This window comes from Pseudonaja textilis, chromosome 1 (assembly GCF_049901715.1).
Source record: "Pseudonaja textilis isolate UNSWEBS1 chromosome 1, rPseTex1.2, whole genome shotgun sequence".
NCBI classification, from domain to species: domain Eukaryota; kingdom Metazoa; phylum Chordata; class Lepidosauria; order Squamata; family Elapidae; genus Pseudonaja; species Pseudonaja textilis.
In genome coordinates, this window is record NC_141990.1 from 44,948,247 (window position 1) to 44,963,993 (window position 15,747).

Below are 15,747 nucleotides of genomic sequence, written 5' to 3' on the forward strand. Positions count from 1 at the left end.
AAAATGTTTGTGAACTGTATGCTTAATAAAATAATTCGTTAAATGAATTTATATTTAGCAAAACATCTTGCTAATCCTATTTTCTGCAGCAGTGCTATTAGGATTTTTAATCACTTACCAATAAATGAAACATGTCGATATCAAGAATGCATGGAAGATTTCCACTTTTTTCATAAGGCACCAGTGCTGGATATTTAAAATATATAAAAAAAAGTTAATAACTTTAACTTTACTTTACTTTGCCAAGTGTGATTAGATACACAAGGAATTTGATACAGAAGCATTCAATTTATATATGTAAAAGTGAAATACCACTCACGCATCATCACAAAATCTCCAGAGCTGTAAAGCCTACAAACTTGAAATTTGGCACAATGTTTCTCTTTGCTTCTAGGTAGCTAGCTCACTTCCTAGCTCACTAAGAAAGGATTTTTTTGAAATGACCATCAGAGCTTTAGTATTTCTTATATTATTATTAACACGCTCTGATGCTAAGGAGTTCTACTCCCCTTCCCCAACTCAAAAGAAATCTGTTCCAAATGCAAAACGCAAGCAGAGAAGTTTCAGTTTCAGAGCACCAAGCAGATTTAGTACAGAACAATTGAGCTAAGCCATGCCCAGACCGCTTGCTGTCTTCTTCTTGCTCACACGGCAAATATTGCTTCAGTTTCCAAACAGCTCTCAACTCTCTCACACACTGACTGGACAGTAGCCAGATGAATACCAATGGATGTTGGTAGACAAAGGCATAATTTTCCCCCTTATGTTTCTCCCCCAAAACTAAGCCCAACCACATAGTTTTGTAGCGAAGCATGGGTATCGAGCTAGTGTACTTATAACACAACAGAACCCAAATAACCCATTAGGTCATTTATCTAGGTTTTGAAATTTCATGAACTTCAGAATATATTTGATAGATTTTTTTAAAGAGGGTTACAAAATTACTGATTTACAGGATAAAAGCCCACAACTTAGAAACAGAAAATAATTATATCCATTATTTTCATTGTCAAATTTGGAGTCTATCACTTCCAATGAGAAATATTAGCTACCAAAAGTAGGAAAAACTTCTACTGAAGATGCTAGAAAACTTACTGACAGATCCGCTTAACCACTGTGTTACTAACTTAAGAACTGCAGTGATTCACTTAACAACTGTGGCAAGAAAGGTAATAACATGGGGCTAAATTCACTTAAAACTATCTCGCTTAGCCAAAGAAAATTTGGGCTCTGTTGTGGTCATAAGTTGAAGATTACCTGAATATAGGAAAACCAACATTTAAATCTTTTAATATGCTTTGGGAAGGATAACTTTTAAATCTCACATCTCTTCTAGGGCAAGCAGAATTACTCAAGATCAAGGGAAGTACTACTCTATAAAGCCTTAGTAAGACCACACCTAGAGTACTGCATCCAGTTTTAGTCACCACATTATAAAAAAGATGTTGAGACTCTAGAAAAAGTACAGAGAAGAGCAACCAGGATGATTAGGGGACTGGAGGCTAAAATATACAACAAACGGTTGCAGGAACTGGGCTTGGCTAGTCTAGTAAAGAGAAGGACCAGGGGAGACATGACAGCGGTCTTCCAATATTTGAGGGGCTGCCACAGGGAGGAAGGGGTCAAGTTATTTTCTAAAGCGCCTGTAGGCCAGGCAGGGAATAATGGATGGAAACTGAACAAGGAGAGATTTAACCTGGAAATAAGGAGAAACTTTCTGACAGTGAGAACAATCAACCAATGGAAGACCTTGCCCTCGGAAGTTGTGGGAGCTCCATCACTTGAGACTTTCAAGAAGAGATTGGATTGCCATTTGTCAGAAATGGTGTAGGGTCTCCCGCTTGGGCAAGGGGTTGGACTAGATGACCTACAAGGTCCCTTCCAACTCTGATTATCTGTATCTGTACTCTTATTAGCAATAATTATAATGTTTCAGTAAAACTCATTATTTAAAGCAAACTTTGCCCCAAATTGAAGACTCTATACAGAGCATGACCCACCACCAGAGTTACGTTAAATCTGATATATATCCTGTTCATTGTATTCCATGTTGATAAATGACACAACTCATATGGAAATATACTCTTAATGCACACAAAACCCCTTCAACAACAATCTGTACAAAAGTACTGTTTTCCCCCTGAAAATAAGGCCCAAAATAAGCACTAGGTCTTATTTTTGAGGGATGTCTGCTTACCTTAAGACCATCGCAACCAGGCCTCCCATGCCCCAACACCTATTGCACTGCTGCCCAACTGCTTCTGTGACTGCGAGCGGCCTCCTGCCGTGAGGAGTGGTGCACACGCAGCCTCCTGCCATGAGTGACAGCACCGGCATGACAGGTATCAGGGCGTGGGAAGCCTGTCTACAGCGGTCCTAAGATAAATGGGTGCGGGGCACATGGGGCAGCTTCACCCCCCCATCCTAGCTTGATTTTTACACATGCGCCTCACCCCACCTCATAAAACCAGATGGTGTGTGGAGCTTAACTAATGCTTATTTTGGGGATAGGGCTTATATAGGCACAGGCGTGAAAATCGGACTTGTTTTCGGGGTAGACCATATTTTGGAGGAAACATGATATCAGTTGATGTCTCCTATGATATTTAAGAGTACTTAAGCTGTTTCATGTACTCAAAGTCTGTCTTTATAACTGAAATTAAATAATCATAATGTTGACTTACATGGTAAAAGCATACAAAAGTGACCCTGTACTGCTAATAGTGAAGAAACTGTCCACTGCGCAGCTGCAAATCGTGTTAATGAAGTAAGACAGTCATCCTAAATAGAACATAATAACAATGATACACAAATAGCCAAACTAATTCCTTCATACTGTTATAAAATAAAAATGAAAATTTGTGGATTGTTAACAATTAGTAACTTAATTATTAATTATTAATTAAAAGAACAAGAAGGCACCAGGCTAGAAATCAGGAAACTGTGAGTTCTAGGCCTGCCTTAGCGATGAAACCTGGCTGGGTGACCTTGGGCCAGTCATGCTCTCTTAGCCCAACCCACCTCACGGAGTTATTCTTGTAGTGAAAATAGGAGGAGAAAAGTGTGTTTGGTAAGTTCACTGCCTTGAGTTATTTGTAAAATAATAAGGACTGGATGGATGGATCCGGATAAACAAACACATACATACATACATACATACAAGATGCAGAAATTTATTATTATTGGCCATATTGAAATTCTACAGTAATTAATATATAGGGGCCTTTTGGTATGAGGAAACAATGTCACAGTATTCCTCACAACTTACTGTTTATCTTATAAAATTCTATTTTCTAATATTACATTAGAATTGTGTTATAACCTCACCACATACTGTATTTCTATCCCTCAATAATTTAGGCTATGATAATTGTTACTCTTACCTGTCTGCAAGACAATTGACCAAATAATGGTTTTTCTTCATCAGTTAAAATTTGTTCTGCAGAATATAAAAATCATAATTAAATGAGAGGAACACAGAATCTAAACTTGATCACCCTCCAGTGATTGCCAACATTTTAATAAATAAATATTACCTATTGCTTGAATTGTAAACGCACAACTGCCCCAGCACATTATAGGTACACGTGGATCTTCTTCATTGGGGTGAACTTTCAGACCAACTTTATATGTTGCAGTACCAAATGTTTTCAGCATTTCTTTGATGCTATCAGAATATGGACTCCTTAATTAATTGAAAATAGACACCATTACATACAACAGTTATGACATGACATTTAGAAGCTAAGCTTCATTTGCTTGCCCAAAATGGCAAGGAATAAAACTTTCAGTGGGCTGGGCTGATATACCCTTTTATTGTTACTGAGAATATTGCAGGAACAATCAATGGTTCCTGGACCAAATAAGATTGAAGACTCCTTTCAGACAATGATCAGCAAGCAAAATGTGACATATGTTGATGTTGAACATATGATGGGAATGGATGATAGTTTAGAAAAATTTATTATACCAGTGACATAGCAGTTCATCCTGTCTCAGATAAGCAAAGTTGAGAAGAAAGTTAAAGAAAGGGAAGGCAAAGAATAAGTAAGGTGCATGGGTGAAATCAAAGAGACAGAAGAGACAATCACAGGCCAACATCACAAATATTTGTCCATATAGTTACCAACAGCTGAACATGACTTAGTGGCAACTGTGAGTGACTAAATGGCGAAATGTTTAACATTAATGGCCTTGTCATTAGTTTCTTTTATTTCAGTGATCCCATCGATGGTAATGCTTCCATTGACACTCCCATTTATATATCACGGCTTTTGACATTCAAAAAGGGGAATAAATATTCTACTGATTTGGTGACGTATTTACAGATATCAAAGAACTAATTTCATATCATTATTTCAAGTAAACTTGGTTATATTTTATTTATTTATTTATTTATTGAATTTATATTGCCACCTATTTGCCCATGGTGAGTTTAAATAGCAATATAATCAAAAATACTTTCATAGCAGCTTATAAATATAGAATTATTCTAAAATGCTTTTTGGCTTACAAATCTATTATGATGGGGTTTCCCAACACTCAGAGCAAAGTTGGGAGTTGGTATAAATATTAAGAAACTTTTCTGCTGGTAAAATATCAGCCAGAAAAATGAATAATTGGAACCAATCCATCCAATAAACATAATCACACACAGCAACTCTTTTTTAAACACACCTAAACAAAAATACAGAATGTTCTAATTGCCCCTGAATGCTGTGGCCTGGCCACTGAATCATACTGTAACAATAAAGCAAATCCTAAGTAAAGTATCAGGCTAAAATAAATATAATAAGTAGGTTGATTCTGACACAATTCTTTATTCCAGAATGAAAGGAAGGGAGCAAAGTATCCTCATTATATCTGTCTCCATAAGATATGAATACTACATGGATAATTACAAATACAAATATGTATGATATTACCTGAAAAGCTAATTTAATAAATTCTTCTACTTATATTGAATACATTAGTAATTAATAATCAATGCAACCAATACATACTTTGGTTGAACCTCTGGCCTGAATCCTTCAGGTAGATGTGCTTCATCCATTTTTTCTGAGTTATTACAAGGAAGATTATCTAAAAATAACAATATATTATTTTAACAATAAATTATCATTACTATTCATAATGCCTGAAATCTTTAGATAGGATGAGGTAGCATTTTAATTCTGTCCTGAAGATCAGAACAATCTCAGTATACTAAAGAAAAATGCCTCCCCCAAAGGGAAAAAAAACCCTGAAAAGACATTACTGTATTCAACATCTTTCAAGAAATATGTGCAGTATAAATTAAAATTTTACACTTACTGACACTTTCCTGATCTTGAAGCACAAGCAATGCTTTGATTTGCTGAGATATTCTTCTTATCCACTGAACTAGGTTTTGTTCTTTTGCAAAGTCTAATCTATCAAAAATGAAAAATATTACTTAAACATTAAAACATTACCTACAAGTGCTTCTTATAAGTAGTCCTTGACTTTCAATAGCAATTGGGAATGGAATTTCCATTGATTAAGCAATGGGGTCTAAAATGCAAATGCATCACTTAGCAACAGCAATCTCTGCAGTCCCATTGCTGCTGTTCACTGAATCCCAGAGCAATTAGATGAGGAAATGTCCTGGTGGCTTCCAACAACTAAAGTCAGGTAAATGTCTGTTATCAGTGAGAGGTGAGAATGAGTGATTGTACGGGGAGGCAGGGAATGGTTGGCATGAGACAGGAAGATTTGTGACAATGCATGAAAGGTGCAGCACAAGTCGGGATGGGTCCAGGATGAGTATGAGAGTGTATGCAAGAGGCATGGCACAGGTTAGGAAGGGTGCATATGAGTGTGCCAGGGAGGTCTGGCAAGGGTCAGGAAAGATACATGGGGGGGAGCTATGAGTGATTGGTGTGGTGCAACTGCAAAGAGGCTGGGATTTGGCATGCAGGTAGGGAAGCGACTTCTGACCTTGCCTGCCAGCTTTACCATTGATGTGTGGGGAAGTCAAGAGGGAAGGGAAATGGCAGGCTGGCCCCAAAACCAAGAATGATACATGTATTCTGAGTTCTTTAGTGTTTCCACATCTATAAAACAAAATCTTGCCAAACTGAAGCACTCTACTATATACACATAGCCCTCAACTTATGACTGTAATTGGGCCTAAAATTATGTCTGTAAGTCATGCCAGTCATTAAGCAGGTCATCAAATACCTGCACATGATTTTATGACTTTTTTGCAGTGGTCATTAAGCGAATGTGAACGTCATTAAGCAAACCCATTATCTGTAATGGGTGTCTTCTGCTGGAAACCAGAAGTAGATGCCAGTTTCTGGCAAAAAACATCGTAAATCATGATCGTGCAACTTCATGATCGATGCTAAAAATGACCATAAATGTAGGTTGGATATACAGCACCCAAAATGCAATCACATGGTCATGTGTGTGTATGTGTCCATCAGAACTTTGAGTCCAGTTTGCATAATTTTGGGGGCCCATTGTAACTTTGAATGATTGCTAAATGCCTGATTGCAAATCAAGGACTACCTGTACATAAATAATTATTACTTATCAAGCAAATTATTTCATGGAATTACTAACCTGCTAAACAAAGTCCTTGGAGGAGGAAGAAGAGGAATGACTGTATTGCTTAAGCATTCACAGAGAGGACAAAGGAATTCACCATTTTCTACATCGTAACTTGTATGCACTCGTAATCTTTGTTGTCGTCTTTGTTCTTTTGCTTGCACAGCATCAAAATACCTTTAGAAAGCATAATATTATAATACTACTTCTAAAGTGTTTGTTGGATACTAGAATACTTTATTAGAATTAGAATATTTTATTTGGCCAAATGTGATTACACCCACAAGGAATTTCTCTCCAGAGCAGAAGCTCTCAGTGTATGTGCAAAACAAAAGAGTAATAATCATCATAATAATGACACCAATAAGAGGAGGTAGTATAGAAGATGAGAAAGATAATAATAATACTACAGCCATACCATATGGGTAAATATACTTAGACATAAACAGCATTATGGGAATTGGGTGTTCAGCAGTCATGGCATGAGGGGAAAAAAACACTCCCTGTATCTAGTTGTTTTGGCATGCAATACCCTATAGTGGCATCCTGAGGGGAGGAGTTGAAACAGATTATGTCCAGGATGTGAGGAGTCCGTAGATATTTTCTCAGCTCTCCTTCTGATCCATGCAATATATATGCTGCCTTCATAAATACTATCTATCTATCTATCTATCTATCTATCTATCTATCTATCTATCTATCTATCTATCTATCTATCTATCATCTATACACACACTACATATATACTGCAGGTGTAAAAAACTGTGTGAGCCTTCTGTTGCTCTTGTTTTATAGCAAAGTACACATCAAATGGACAACACAAAAAATATTGGCTTTAGGGGGGTTTTTCTGGAAAGTCGGCAAAGGCAATTTAAGAGACAAAATGGATAGCCTGACTTTAAAACTTGCCCAACCTTCCAAAAATCACATTATTTTTTCCATTTTTTTAAAGAAAAGGATAGATAACTATTTTGTTCTCTGGCCATCACAAAAAGATAAACTTTCTAATATCATCCTTCACATATCATGTCATAACATCACCACGATGATCACCCATATTCTACACTGGAGACCCCTAAACCTACCTCAAATTCAGCCCAGACTTGGAATATATCCAAGAGTTTTTTTGAATAACTTTCTTCTCATAAATTTCATTCAACATCTAAAGCATTTTTGTTGTTCCATGGTTTGACAAAATTAGAATGTCTACTTGAAAAGGGAGTTTTAATTTTAAGAAACAAGGAGCAATTTTATTTGCCAGAAAATACATATGGAGTACGTATGACACTTTCCTCCTAAGCAGTAAGTCCAAAACAGAGCAATACAGGAAATGCATTTTTAGATATTTGCTTTATTAGTAGAATTCTTGTACCTCAAATGTGTAAAAAAAATCAGTCAAATGCATTGTGAGAAGCCAAGAAAGCTAAGTTTCATCAAGCATGTAGTACATAGTGAAAGCCTGAGCAAGAATAAAAGAACTTTCTTGGCAATAATACACCAAAATGTGTTACATGACTGGCCAAGCATAGTAGACAATGGGAAAAAATATACTGGTATCTTAGCTATTTTGATAAAGCATCCTTAACACCTGTTAATATTTTTTTAAAATTACCTTTGCCAGCAATGTGCATGCATAATATGTCCACAACTACCAGTGTGTGTTCCACATGACAGGTCTGGATGCATAAATAATGGATCATATTTTTCTGTATATGAAAAATAACAGAGATAATATTCACAAACAGATTATTCACATTCCTCAAAATTGAAAAGTTTGCAAACCATATAACTGTTTACAACCTAATAATCTAAGGCCAGTACATTAAGCTAGCATTAGGATACTTATGAATGGGCTGACTTAATTATTATTTTATAGCAGAGTTTCTCATCATTTGTAACTTTAGGATGAGTGGACTTCAACTCCCAGAATTTCCCAACCAGCGCCGTCCACACATCTTAAAATTGCCAGAGTTGAGAAATACTGTTTTATAATATAATGAATAAAAGCTTCCTGTATAATTCAAAACAGAATATTGTGCATTTGAATATTATTATTATATGGTCCTTCAAAATGGTATATAAACTACTTACCAGGATCTGAAATCACTTTATTCCTATTTTTGGACAAGACCGTTGACCTCTGAACAAATGCTGCCAGTACCATTGCTCTGTTATCCATCTTGACCTCCTGTTCTTCTTGGCATAAGATACAAGTAACTATCTGTCTTTGTTCACACACTTTAGTCTGCTGAGGACCCAAGGCAATAAGCCTGGTATCTGAAACTGAAGGACTAGAATGAAATGATATTAGTAAGCACTTAGTTGGAATATTTACTGAAGCAATGTATAACTGAATGCAAACATTTTTTATCCAAATCATCTTATGCAGCATTTCCTCTCCAGAAATGTTCTACAATATGCCTTAATAAAAACCAACATATATGAAGCAATTTTAACTGATAAAGTTCTTGTAACAATGTCAAACTATTTTCAGAGTATACAGTATGGAAAGTTAAATATTTATCAAAATTCTAGTGAAATAAAAGCATATATATTTACTAAAATAATGATAAAATTATTCTGACTGCTAAAATTATCAGCAACAACAGAGGCATTACATGTAACCCATTGTGCTCATCCCCAGTACAGAAACAAGACTGAATGTATTGAAATTACATTTCAGACTAGAGCAACAGAAATTGCAAATCCCCTTGAGTATTGCCATTGTTCTTCTCTTTATTCTTCCCTACAGTGAGAGATACATAATTTATTCCACCCTACTGCGAAACATAATGGTGCTTATTTTAAGATACCATATCCTCATACTCATGGCAAATTTCAAAAAAGCAATTAAAACTTCTATGGAACTACATGACAATAACATAACAATAATTATATGAACATATAAAACCTGAGATAAAATATAAATCATCCATGATAAGTAACGTATCGACAATCCATAACAATACTCTGATATAATGATTAAATAAAATGAATCTTTCGTAAATGATCCTCATGAATACCTACAGTAGCAACCAGCAACAGGTACATACAAGGTGATACTTCAGTCTCTGAAGATCTTTAACTGCTTGTGTCTTGATTAAGTATAGATTACTATAATATCAACTGCTTTTTAAATCAACTAGAAAGAGTATATTAACTTTTTTTTAAAGAAAAGACAGAAATAAATAGAAATAGCCATTTTAGAATTCAGCTCAAACTGCTGTCAATTAAATGCCAAAGAAAAAGTTCTCTCTGCCTACCCTTACTAATTGCAACTAGTATAAGCAATCCCTGCTTAACGACCATTCAAAATTATAATGGCCTCGGAAAGGAAGTGGTTGGACAATCATTTGTCTGAAATGGTATAGGGCCATGATGGCAAACTATGGCACGCATGCTGGAAGTGGCATGCAGAGCCATCTCTCCGGGCGTGCCATCCATCGCCCATTGCTCTGTGATGTTCCGGTGCATTGGCCAGTTGGTCTTTGCGAGTGCGGGAGCGCCAGAAATCGGAAGGGAAGGTGGCTACCGCGCATGCACACACTTGAAACCAGAAGCTCAGGTTCCCGGTGTGAGCATGCACGCTGGGGAGCTGCTTTCCCAGTTTCTGGTGTTCCCCATGTACACGTGCACGCTCTCGTTTTGGCACTCAGTGCTGAAAAGGTTTGCCAACACTGGTATAGGGTAACCTGATTGAGCAGTGGACTAGACTGGAAGACTAGAAGATGTCTAAGGTCCCTCCCAACTCTGTTATTCTGTTAGAATGCTTTACAGTGGGGGTGTCAAACTTGGGGTCCATGGGCCAGATGCATCACACACTGGCCACACCCACCCCTGCTGGGGAAAAATTGTGCTATGTCACATGACGACAATGTGATACTGCGAGTTTGACATCCCGCTTTTACAGCATCTAAGCACATATCACCAAATGTTACCCTTCAGGAATGGAGAAGAATTCAGTTTACACAAGATTGCTTAATGACTGCAATGGGGAATGCTGAGATTGTGGTAATTGAGCAAAGAGGTCACATGGCCATCTCACTTAACAACTACTTCACTTATCAACCAAAACTCTGGTCCCAATTGTGGACTATTTGTAATTGCTGCACGATTCTCAAATAATTTTGGTCAGTTCCTTGTACTCACATTGTCATTTTTACAACATGCTAAGTAATCATCAACTCTGAATGTGGAAGGTGAGGGCAAAATGTTAATAATACATATCACTGTCACAATGAAAGAACAATTATTAAAGCTAAAACTTTGTTCTGGCAAAAGGAGCACCATACAGGTAGAGTTTTGCTTGTGGGATGCTCCTTTTAACAGCAAGAAAAAACATGGGGTGAGTAGGATGAAACCAAGTGCTAATTCTCTTTTCTCTCTGCTGCATTTCCCTGCTGTATTGCATGCTTGGTTGGAGGAGGGGGTAAATTTATTACTTAGTTTATATCAAACCTTTCAATTTATTCTAACACTCAAAACAGAGTGAGTCTCCTAATGAGAGAATATTGTTCAAAACTGCATTTCCTTTTCTGTGAGTAACATATACAATTGAATTGGAACAATTCTGTCAAGTCACAAGGAGATATAAGTTGAATGGTCAGGAAATTACAAATATGAACACTGATAGGAATGCTACTGCAAAACAATAAAATGAAGTTTTCATGTTTTAAAATTAAGCAACATTTAGGTTAGAACACAGTAGAATAACCGAGTTGGAAGGGATCTTGGAAGTCTTCAACCCCCCTGTTTAGGCAGGAAACTCTATACCACTTCAGACAAATGGTTCTTCAATCTCTTCTTTAAAACTTCCAGTGTTGGAGCATTCATAATTTCTGGAGGCAAGTTGTTCCATGATTAAGTGCCAAAGCTTATTGACACTTTGATCTTACCTATGATCATGCACTTTGGAGGTAGAAGTTTCAAGTTCATCTATAGTTTGCTGGAAGAGTTCTTTGTTCTCATCAATGAAATGCCGCTGCATCTCAGACATCTGTGCCATGATCTTCTCCCTTCGCAATCTCGCAATCTCTGCTTTTCGTTTCCTCTCAGCCTTTTCTTTATCTCGTGAGCTCTGTTAAGTTAATATGTCAGCAGTGGTACAGAATTAATCATGTAAGTCTTTGCAGATATGTAATTTATGTATTTAATGCACATGTTAGATTAGTATTAGTCAAAATGAGTCAAGCATCCTTACACACTAATATGTGCCATGCTGTCATTCATTACAGGGAATCTTTCTGAAATTATTTTTATTAACTAAAATTACAGTATATTTCTCCATAAAACAATTTTATGGATACATTATGTTTTTTAACATTTCAAATAATGTACAAAGGTAATATTAAACAATCCAAAACATGGGAAGAACTATTGACGCCTTTTTTAAAAGCAGAGAAAGTGAGACCAATCACAATTTCGAAGGGTGGATGTTCCACAAGATGGGAATGAAGGCCCTTTATCAGATGCCCAACCAATGGCTCCTTTAAGTAAGACTTCTTTTGCAGATCTCAATATTCAAATTAGCTCATGACAAGAGTCAAACCCTTAGTTAAACAAGGTTTTTAAATGTACTATTTCTACTAAGCAAGGAACAAATGGCATCCAATTGTTCTCTTTCAGCATTAGTACAATGTGATCATAAAAACCTGCAGAAGTTAATGTTCTAGTGGTCACATTTTGTAAATTCCTGAGAACCTTTGAGGATTGCTCCATGTAGAGCAAACTGAAATAAGCTAATGATAATGCTAGCAAGTTATGGATTGCTGTTGCCAGATATATTCAGCTCAAGAATATTTGCTAAATCCAATTGTGCAAATGTGCTCTTTGCAGCCACTACCACATGGAATTTGAAAACACACTCCCTGACAATGGATTTATTTTTTCAGAGGAACCCAACCTGTTTACAACAATTGTATACCTATCCTCAACTCTATCAGATAATTGTACTCTACCTTATCTGAAATTAAATGTCAGCTTGTTCACTCTAGTCCAGGTCATTATAAAACTTAGTAAACACTTGGAATTGACAGGATTTGTTTTTCTTTCCAATTAGAAGGCAAGGAATGGTGGAGTCACAATTCTATTAAATCTTTTCCTTCATATTTTGCCCAATTAAACTTTAAAATAAAGCCACAAAATTAAATTAATTTCTCTTTCATAAAGAGAGAGATAATCATTATCAGTTAATAATAAAGCTTTTACTCTGCACCATTAGTTGCCCATTGTGATTACCACTACTCTACTAGTGATTAAAAATGCTTTTAATTCGAAAACTCGACACAAATATTAGACATGCTGCACAGTAATACAAAACAATTTGTAAAATAACTTGCTGGCTAGATTATCCTGTTATATTTAGAATCTGTCTTTGGACACACGTACTACCCAGATTTTGTTGCTTTTCCCTTGCATTGATATTACCTCTTCCATAAAATTTCCCTCAGTCTCCAAAACAGGACTTGTAGAGGATCTCTCTTGAAGTTTCTTAACAGTATTAAAAGTCTGGAACAAGAAACTATGTTAGTATTTGCTATTTAAAATTTTTATTTTGGGCACAAAACTATAAAGTTTACAGTAGGGTATAGTACAATTTACCTTTAATATCCATCTGATCATGTCTTTATGCACTTCTAGGTGGGGTGCATTTTGCAAAGTTTCTAGCATGGCTAATATACTTGGGGAATTGCGGGGTGTCTCACCGGGCCCTGTTTCAAACAAAAAGAAAGGAAATCTATTTGCATCTATTTTGGCTGTATAAAATTAACATAGAGGAACAAAAATCAAATCGGTGCTTCTTTTCATTTTTTGTTACTGTTTCTTGTTCTAAAAATGGCATAGGTAAGATATCTCTCACAAGCAAAAGCTGATTTTCACATTTCTTCCTTGATTGACAAAATTAACATGCATTTAATTTCTTATAAATTAGGGGGACCAAACACCACAATAAATCTTATATGGAGATAAATCTATTATTTCTTATAATGAACTATAGATTAGATAGATAGATGGATGGACGGATAAACAGACATATAGATAGATAGATAGATAGATAGATAGATAGATAGATAGATAGATAGTATGTTTCAATATAATATGTCTGTCTATCTATCTATCTATCTATCTATCTATCTATCTATCTATCTATCTATCTATCTATCTATGGTATTCAGCTTTGTTCGGGTATTTTCCCACGTCATTGTAGTTGTGCTTTTTAAGTTGTAGCAACGTATCTATCTATCTATCTATCTATCTATCTATCTATCTATCTATCTATCTATCTATCTATCTATCTGCCACTTACAGTTCATTAAAGAAAATAATAGATTTATCTCATGTAATTTAGATTTATTGTGATGTTTATTTGAAGGCAGCAAAGTCCACATTCTGGATAGAGAGAACTATTGGTTTGAAAGAGGGGTCACAGAAGCTATTTATGTAACAATTAGCAGCCTTCTCTCAACAAAGGGGGAGGGAAAAGACACCACTTATATCCATCTACACTGCAATCCTCTCAGCAATTCCAAGGAGATTCCACCCACATTTGAACTCTGATACAGTTGACCCTTAGGGCACAATTAAACCCCCAAGTGGCCTCAAGAGGTCTCAGGGGGAACACTAACAACCAGATGACTGCAAAGAAATATGACCCTTCCAACCCCTCCCACCATCCTGCCAGAAGCAATGAAGTTTCTTGAATGAGAAGTGAAACATCGTCTTGTCTTCTCAAGAAAAAACAATCCCGTTGTCTTTTGAAAAAAAGCATCTTGGTACAACTATGATCTGAATGACTGAGCATCTCCACAGACACTTATTATTACTAATATTTTAATAAAAGTAATTTTTAAATATAACCAATACATTCTGAATAATACATCTTACCATATGTTGGTTAAAAGAAATATGAACAGATTGCAATTTGTGCAGAATTAGCAACCTACTTGAAATTTTCTGACTGAATGTAAAAGTCACAAGATTATCTTCACTAGCATTCTCAATATGTTGTTTTTCTTCTTGTAGTGCCATTCCAATCAAATGAAGAATCTAGGCAAAAAAAATGGCAAAAATTTCCTTTTCAGAAGTACTATATATTCTACATAATTTGTATTCTTGAATTAATGTAAACTTTACACACCCTTTGTAGCATGGACTCTGACCAAGCATATCCATTATGCTCTACTGCCCACTGAAGGATTGTTCTCATAAGGCATAACATGACATCACATTGTAGAATATTAATCAGGCTTTCAAACAGAGGGCAAAATGGCGGTAATACAGGAGGTGGGAGTGCTGAAACAGAAATTAACATTGTTGTTAATACATTGGGAAAGTTGTATAGTTAGGTAATTCAATATGTTAGGAACATTTAAAAACAGTTGTGGAACTTTTCAAATTAACAAAATAAATTGGTTTATTTTATTTTTAATATAATCCGACCCGTACCCTCTGTATATATCTCTAGAGAGATGCAAGCAGCTCAGTAAAGCAACTAGAATACACTAGATACATTATGTAGATAGTTACTACATTCATTTCATGAATCTCAAATTGGGCAAGAATAATCTGAAGAGCAATGTGTATAGTTTGAGGTATAATTCATACCTGGTACTAAATTTTTAACAGCGTAATATGTCATCTGTATAAAAATGTAGTGAAGTAAATAATGTGATCATTTATGGCATACTCAGATTTTTGCTTTAATGGCAGCATTATTTTTTTATTGGAAAAACAAAGAAAAATAGCTGTTTTAATTCACAATATCCGCTCATCTAGTTTAAAGTCAATATGATTTTCGAAGACCCCCAGTATATTAAAAAAGAGAGAGAAAGAGCAACAAATACGGAGAGACCAATACAAACTAGAAACATAGGTACCTGTGTCTTCCCGGTTTTGTCGTCTTAGTTTTCTTTGGGCTTCCTCTGCCTTAAAAAAATGAAAAGCAATCCAAACATTAAACACAACAGCATAATTTCTGGATAACTAATTTATTTCTTGACATTTATTTCATGTTCCAATTTCTTATATTATCTGAGCTCAAAAACATTCATCTCTATTGTTCATATTTGTATCAGCATAAATTATATTTTATACCATAAACAAACACCTGAATGCCCAAGATGCAATTGCCAAAGGCAGCCCCAAGACACCTTCAAGAGTTATCATATAATATTT

The 15,747-nt window shown here is 35.7% G+C and overlaps 1 protein-coding gene across 3 annotated transcripts in view; it reads right to left on the reverse strand.

The window, feature by feature from the left end:
- The window catches only part of UBR2 (ubiquitin protein ligase E3 component n-recognin 2), a 70,642-nt gene that overhangs the window by 8,999 nt on the left and 45,896 nt on the right, over positions 1-15,747 (reverse strand). For all 3 annotated transcript variants that reach the window (XM_087932725.1, XM_026695821.2, XM_026695822.2), the window contains exons 24-38: positions 15,450-15,498; positions 14,711-14,865; positions 14,517-14,619; positions 13,174-13,283; positions 13,000-13,080; positions 11,469-11,650; positions 8,665-8,864; positions 8,186-8,279; positions 6,589-6,750; positions 5,314-5,411; positions 5,004-5,082; positions 3,537-3,685; positions 3,384-3,439; positions 2,685-2,781; positions 119-186 (exon numbers count right to left, since the gene is read on the reverse strand). In XM_087932725.1, coding sequence (XP_087788851.1) covers positions 119-186; positions 2,685-2,781; positions 3,384-3,439; positions 3,537-3,685; positions 5,004-5,082; positions 5,314-5,411; positions 6,589-6,750; positions 8,186-8,279; positions 8,665-8,864; positions 11,469-11,650; positions 13,000-13,080; positions 13,174-13,283; positions 14,517-14,619; positions 14,711-14,865; positions 15,450-15,498 — 1,683 coding nt within the window. The remainder of the gene's footprint in view (positions 1-118; positions 187-2,684; positions 2,782-3,383; positions 3,440-3,536; positions 3,686-5,003; positions 5,083-5,313; positions 5,412-6,588; positions 6,751-8,185; positions 8,280-8,664; positions 8,865-11,468; positions 11,651-12,999; positions 13,081-13,173; positions 13,284-14,516; positions 14,620-14,710; positions 14,866-15,449; positions 15,499-15,747) is intronic.